Source organism: Gymnoscopelus braueri (assembly GCF_963280865.1).
Source record: "Gymnoscopelus braueri genome assembly, chromosome: 15".
Lineage (NCBI taxonomy): Eukaryota > Metazoa > Chordata > Actinopteri > Myctophiformes > Myctophidae > Gymnoscopelus > Gymnoscopelus braueri.
The window spans coordinates 35,194,857-35,202,356 of NC_137620.1; the positions used below are offsets into that span (position 1 = coordinate 35,194,857).

Genomic DNA, 7,500 nt, shown 5'->3' on the forward strand with positions numbered 1-7,500 from the left:
TAATAAAACTGGGGTTACCTACGTAACCTCTAGTTCTACTTGTAGAGTATTGAGTATTTTTATGTGTTACTTTCACTTAAATAAAAAAAAATCCTAGCACTTCATCCAACACTGCCTCCCTCCCTCCATTCTTTCTGAGTGGGTTCATTTTTTTTTTCCTCATTTTTTTCCTCTCCCCCGCCGCCTTTCTTTGCTTTATTTGTTCTTTTATTTCCTGTTTATTGTGTGTGTAACCGTGGCATGTCGAGTGCGTGCGTAAAAAAACCTCTTCTCCCACTCTGCTTAACCTCTCCTCTGTTCTCTCTCTCATTGTGTCTGTTCTGAACGCACTACACGCTGTCCCTCGTTCTTTATACTCCCACACCTCTCTCTCTGTCCTTTCTGTGATGCAGGGCCACTGTGACTCAGGTACCCACCGTCACATACTTTTGAGGGGAAAAAAAGAGAAAAGAAAAAGGCTTTATGTGGAATGCCAAAGGTGTTTTGTGTGTGTGTGTGTGTGTGTGTGTGTGTGTGTGTGTGTGTGTGTGTGTGTGTGTGTGTGTGTGTGTGTGTGTGTGTGTGTGTGTGTGTGTGTGTGTGTGTGTGTGTGTGTGTGTGTGCGCGCCTGTGTGTTTTGCAAAAGCTAACCCTGTGGTCGTGGAGGTAGGTGGATGTGTTTGGGCAAACGTTCTGTGTAGGCAGGAAGGTGTGTGCGCGTGCGTGTGTGTGTGTGTGTGCGAGCGCGTGCATGCATACAGTATGTACTACGTATACCTGTAATTCTGAGTACCTGCCGCCCTGTGCGGCAATCATTATTATTCTCTCTTTAAAAGGTGTGCGTGCCTGTGTGTGTGTGTGTATGTGTGTGACCGAGATGAAGGGGAAAGGTGTGTGTTGTTGTAGGTCTAACGTGCAGGTTATTACCCTCTGTGACCGGGGATGTCGGGAGAGTTGGCAAGTAGAACAATGTTTTCCCAGGCTGCTTGTGGGTCGACCACACCTAAAAACTACACCGGCACACACACACACACACACACACACACACACACACACACACACACACACACACACACACACACACACACACACACACACACACACACACACACACACACACACACGTTTGTATTACAATACTTGTGAGGACATCAACATTCAGGCAATTTCTTAAATGCCTTTTGTACCAATTGTTTTTGCATTTCCTTTTACCATAACTGAAAATAGCCGATCTACTGTAGAAGCTCATGTTGTGAGCTTGTAGATCGGCTGTTTTCAATTGTGTGAGACCGGTGTGCAACTAAGTAAGTAGTAGTAAGTCAGATATAACTTCCCTTAACCTAACAAAGATTTGCCCAATCCTAACTCTAAACCCAAACTGAATCTTTTCCTAAATTGTAAGCCTAAATGTAAATATATTGGTTAGGAAAATTGTCCTCACCAATGTCTATTTCTCAAATTCTACTAATCTAATTCTTCCCTACTTGTGGGGACATTAAGGTTAGCACTAGTATAATACAACCGCACACACACACACACACACACACACACACACACACACACACACACACACACACACACACACTCACACTCACACTCACGCTCACGCTCACACTCACGCACACGTACACGCACACGCACACGCACACACACACGAGCTCACGCTACACTCTCCGTGCCCCACAGGTGATCGCCGGCAGCTAGAATGCCAACCCACAGATAACAATTAACGTCTCACTGTACCGCCGGCTCATGTGCGCTGCCGGCTCATAGCGCTATAACAGATAACCACGCCGTTACTGTGCAAACATCCCACGGGTTGTGTGGTCTGCCTTTTTGTTTCTCCCGCACCGTGGTTCTATACCTCGACAGAAAATCCACATCGAGCCACATTAACCCATTCAGACCAGGAAAGCATTTGTCGTTTTAGATTTTAACCACTTTAACCACTTTAACCCTTATCTTATACTTTGGCTATTCGAAAAATCATGAAAATTTGTATTTATTGATTTTTTAAAGCAAACATTTGAAGCTCAAAAATCTTTGCTTGTGGGGATTCTACAAAAAAAAAAGTCTTCTAAATCCTAACAGTTTTTTTTAAAAAAGCTTATGTTGCTATAATCAGTGGTTCTCAAACTTTATCATGTCAAGGGCCCCCAAAATTATATGTATTTGGCCGCGGACCCCCATCTGAAAATATGTTGTTCCAGGGACCCCCCAGAAGCAAAGATTTGAGTAAAAAATCGCTTAAAAATATATATACACACATTTCCACACATTTTCATGATTTTTCAAAAATAGCAGATCTACAAGCTTGTATATCTGCTATTTTTGAATAGCCAAGGTATTAAAAAAATTGTTAGATGTGTTCATGGTTTTAATGGCTTAATCCCCTCTATCCGTGTATTGTGGACTCTGCCGCTAATGCCGCTGCTATTCCCTTACTTCTTGTCCCCCCAACCGCCACTGACATCTTTCTGACCCCACACCTAAGATACTGAGCCACTCGGGGGATGCGTCATAGTCTCTGTCTTCTCCGCTATATAGTTGTTACCTAAGTATACGCTTCCGGTGGAGCACTAAAGTGCACCGTGCGCCCCAGGTGTGTTCGGCTAGCTTAACCTGGCTAACTGATAACGTTTGGCCCTGTCAGCCAGCCGGAGCCAGCGCTGCTCCGCTCGCTGTGAGAGGAATGAATAAGCGCTGTGATTCATTTAGCGAGTTTCTTGTCCCCGCGGCTCCCTCCCCTCGGTGTGTCTTTCTCTGCTCCCGGAGAGAGCCTCGAATTTTTTTTACGGAGCACTCGAGGCGAACCGAGCTAACCGAGCGTCCTGTTCGGTACAAGCAGTGGCTCTCAAACTTTTTTTTTTGTCGAAGACCCTCACATTTATACTGTATGTAAGTGTGGCTGCGGACCCCCCGTCTGAACAGAGTTTGTGCCAGGGGGACCCCCCATAAGAGAAGCTTTGTCTAAAAAAGTTTCAAAGTGATTGCGCAAAGTTTTCAAAAGTTTTCAAATATAGCCGATCTACAAGCTCGGTAAGTATTATCATCGGGTTAACGTGATTAATTTAGCTGGGGACGGATCCCTGGAACCTCCTCGAGGACTCCTGGGGGTCCCCAGACCCCTACTTTGAGAACCACTGTGCTGTATGGCATGGGTTCCCAAACTTTTCAGCCCGTGACCCCAAAATAATGCGGAAATTGACCTAATTCACCTAAACCTGGAGGTCATTTATGCACATAAACTTGCACGTTCGGTGCGCATTTGTAATGTATTAAAATGGTAAAATGTACTATTTGTAATCATTTTTAGATTGTATTTCATCCATTCTGTTGAATTAAAAATGACCCAATGACCCAAAATAAATTCACGACCCCACCGTCAGTCTCCTTTTGAAATACTGGGTCTCAGCAGCAGCTCGGTTCTGTCTGTGCGTGTGTGTTATCTTATGTGTGTGTGTGAGTGTGTTGCTCGTGTAAACCTCAAAATGAACTCTGGCATTTTGTGAACACCGTGGAGCTGGAGAAAGGAAGGTCACGTGATTCTAATTTCCATGGAGCGGGTCCCTTATCGGTACGGTACAGACATCTCTCATCTAAAGACAGACATGGTCTGTAATGAATGCATCCTAACAGGATGTACAGGTGGATCTCCACTGGCTGATAAGACCCTCCTACACGGCAAAGCCCTGAGTGCTCAATTCATTACAATAACCCTTGTGTCCCTATAGACCAATTATTTGTTTACCAACATTGAGACTGGATGCACAGGTGATTGTTTCACGCAATCAATTCTCAACCTCTTGTTTCGGGGTGCGCTGGTTTCGGCGCACCCCGACCCCCTCCTGTGTGTTGGCTAGTGAGGCGCGTCCTAGCGAGACCTGACAGAATGGGTTTCATTTGGAGCCAGAGTGACGTTTGACCACAAAGTGGTCGCTAGTCTTCCTGGGGTCCACACGAAATTTCTATAAAAACAGACAATAGCTAAAATCACACTACACACGCACACACACACACACACACACACACACACACACACACACACACACATGCATGCAAGCGCGCGCGCACACACACACACACACACACACACACACACACACACACACACACACACACACACACACACACACACACACACACACACACACACACACACACAATGCCCGCAAAGAGAGAGAGAGAGAGAGAGAGCTGGCCCAACAATGCAATGTTCTAAAGGACTTTGATTTAAATGCATAGCAAGTCCCAGCAAGGCTAGAGCCTATATGCTCTAGACTTGGTGCACCGATATGTACGTGTGTGTGTGTGTGTGTGTGTGTGTGTGTGTGTGTGTGTGTGTGTGTGTGTGTGGTCAAAGCAAAGAAGCTTTAACTGCAAAACGGTCTCATCGATTGTGTCAACAACAACCCACAGCAGCGCTCAATGTCCTACAGAGTGAGTGTCCAGTGACATGATGACCAATAAGGTGGACGGGGACTTTTTATACATACGTGGCTGTTTTCTCATGCATTTTTAGCTGATTAGCATTTTTTTGCCACAGGCTATGGGATCTGTAGTACCAGTCGCGGCCCTAAGTCACAAGTCTGCACATGTTAAGTCACGCCAGCTTTTCTTTCTTTCTTTCTGTCTTTTCTGTTTTTCTTTCTTCGTTTTTTTCCTGTTTTCTCTTTCCACCCTCCTTCTCGTTCTCTGTTGTTTCTTACGTGCTCCCTCTCCTCTATCAGTTCAATTTAAGACGGCTCATTGGGATGATTGTCGAGAGAGCAGCAGCGCTACATCGCCAAAGCCAACAGAAGCTCATCCATTACGATAGATAAATACAAATCCAATCAAAACCGGATCGAAAAATGATTGCACCGCTGGCTTGTTCCATGACAAATAACTGATGAAAATAGTGATTACTGATAGAAAAAGCAAAGCCTTTTCATTAAAACAGCGGGTCCCAACCTTTTCTGGATCAGTGCCCAAGGGGAAAATCTCAAAAGCATTCGCGGGCCGATTTTAATGATCAATCAAGCGATTGTGTTCCGAATTGGATCAATGGAACTCATGTAGTATACTACATGAGTTCCATTGATCCAATTCGGATAGGCTATACTTTACGATCCTATTTATCGGTATATTACAATGAAAACTACATTTTTCAAAGTTTTAAAGTTTTAACATCTTAATCTTAACATAAATATTTTACATTATCACATGAAATCGTAGTGTTTTTTTGCCAATTATTTGGGGTCCCACTTGCAATAACTTGTGAATCGCTGCATTGATCCATTAAAACCGGGAAAGCATCTGTGTAATCTTCGATTTTAACCACTTTAACCAGTATTTTATACTATATATATGCTATTCAAAAATAGCAGATCTACAAGCTCGCAGGCTTGTAGATCTGCTATTTTTGGAAAGTCGTGAAAATGTGTGCAAATCTTTGAATATATATTTTGATTTTTTTTCTTTCTTTTTAACTCCCTGGGGGTCCCTGGAAGAAATTATTTTGAGATGGGGGTCCGCGGCCAAATACTTATAATTTTGCTTGAGGACCACGGATACAGCAAACATATGGGTTTTTCAGAAAACTGTTAGGATTCAAGTCGTTAAAACATCTTTCTCTCTCTCTCTGTGTGTGTCTTCAGGTTCAAGGACGACAAGGGCTACGTGCTGTACCCCCAGATCGGGGACCGGCTGGACCTCATCTGCCCGCCCATGGAGGGCATGCGCTCCACGCCGGAGTACGAGTTCTACAAGCTGTACCTGGTGGCGTCGCGCGAGCAGGCCGACCGCTGCGAGGTGATGGGCACGCCCAACATCGTGCTGACGTGCGACGAGCCCACGCGCGAGCGCCGCTTCACCATCAAGTTCCAGGAGTTCTCGCCCAACCTCTGGGGCCACGAGTTCAAGAGCATGCACGACTACTTCATCATCGGTGAGTGGCGTGGTGTGTGTGTGTGTGTGTGTGTGTGTGTGCGCGTGTGTGTGTGTGTGTGTGTGTGTGTGTGTGTGTGTGTGTGTGTGTGTGTGTGTCTGTGTGTGTGTTACTATACTTACAAGTATAGTAGAAATTGAGGAATAGACATTGTTAGGACAATTTTCCATGGTCTTCACAAGTTAGAAAATATTGGTCGAAAATGATTACGAAAATGTTCGCTTGAAAAAAATATTTATCCAAAGATTTGCACACATTTTCACGATTTTTCAAAAATAGCAGATCTACAAGCTCATAGCGCGGCACTCGGTGCCGTGCTATGAGCTTGTATATCTGCTATTTTTGAATAGCCAAAGTATGAAACAATGGTTATAGTGGTTACACAGATGCGTTCACGGTCTATTCCGTTCACGGAATAGGCATTGCTAGGACAATTTTCCATGGTCCTCACAAGTTAGAAAAGATTAGAAAAGTTAGAAAAGCAAACTAGGTGGGTGTAGCCTATGCTATTTCCCCCCCTTTTTTTCCTTCTACATTTAGAGTAGCCAATTTTTTTTTTACCCCTTTTTCTCCCCAATTTAGTCGTTATGCCACTTGATTCCTCCCCACACACACTTCTGTGTTGTCACTACTGACTCACCTGCCAGTAAGGAGCCCCCACCAGGAGGACGTGGAGCCTTCGTCCTACTCCTCCCGCCCAACACTCCCCACCGACAGGCTCCGCCCCCAGCCCGTAGGAGTATACGTGCAATGACCATTATCACCCTCCTCCCCGCCCGGCTTATTCCCTCCCCCTGAACACGGGCCAAATGTGTTCGTGTAGACGCTCGACAAAGCCGGATGCACCACGGTGGATTTAAACCCACAACCTCCGTGGTTGGTGGTGGGCAGGCACTTTACCACCGCGTCACTCGAGCGCCCTCGGTGTAGCCCTGTAGCTACTTATGCAAAGTAGGTGGGTGTGCCCTATGTCGATTATGCAAAGTAGGGGACGTGGCCTCTGCCACGCATGCAAAGTAGGTGGGTGTGAAACAAGAGAAAAGATTGTTTTATGGCTACAAATATTTGGGCAGTTACTGTAGGTTTACAATCAGGTAAAGATTCAGATTGGGGTTAGAGTTAGTTATTTAGAGGTTATAGGAGGTATGGTTAGGGTTGGAGTTATGTCTGATTTATACATAGATGCGCGCCAGTGTCCTTCATCAAAAAATAGAAGATCTGCAAGTGCACACAGCTCATGAACTTGTAGATTGCAATGCAATGACATATACCCAGTGGTGTAAAGTAGCTAAGTACATTTACTCAAGTACTGTACTTAACACATTGAGTGCCATAAACGGTCCGGACCGTTTTGGGCCATTTTTGTTTTTTATATTTTTTTCCCACGTGGGGCGCTCTAACGAAACTTTGGGATCATCCAAGGAGTCTCTAAGAAGGAGAGGCTGGATGTGGATCCATGTCAAAAATGCTTCCGGTCGTCCGCTCCAATATTAAATCCTTGACTAAAAGCTTAATATCTCCTATTTCTTTTTAACGTGGTGGAAATGAGCCGTTTTCGATCGGCGATCACTCTGCAATGGGGGATCGCGTTA

The 7,500-nt window shown here is 44.9% G+C and overlaps 1 protein-coding gene across 1 annotated transcript in view; it reads left to right on the forward strand.

The window, feature by feature from the left end:
* Window positions 1-7,500, forward strand: part of efnb3b (ephrin-B3b) — a gene marked incomplete at its 5' end in the record, with an annotated part of 76,071 nt that overhangs the window by 8,118 nt on the left and 60,453 nt on the right. The window contains one exon of the mRNA XM_080450914.1: window positions 5,619-5,908. Within this exon, the coding sequence (XP_080307040.1) occupies window positions 5,619-5,908 (290 nt within the window). The remainder of the gene's footprint in view (window positions 1-5,618; window positions 5,909-7,500) is intronic.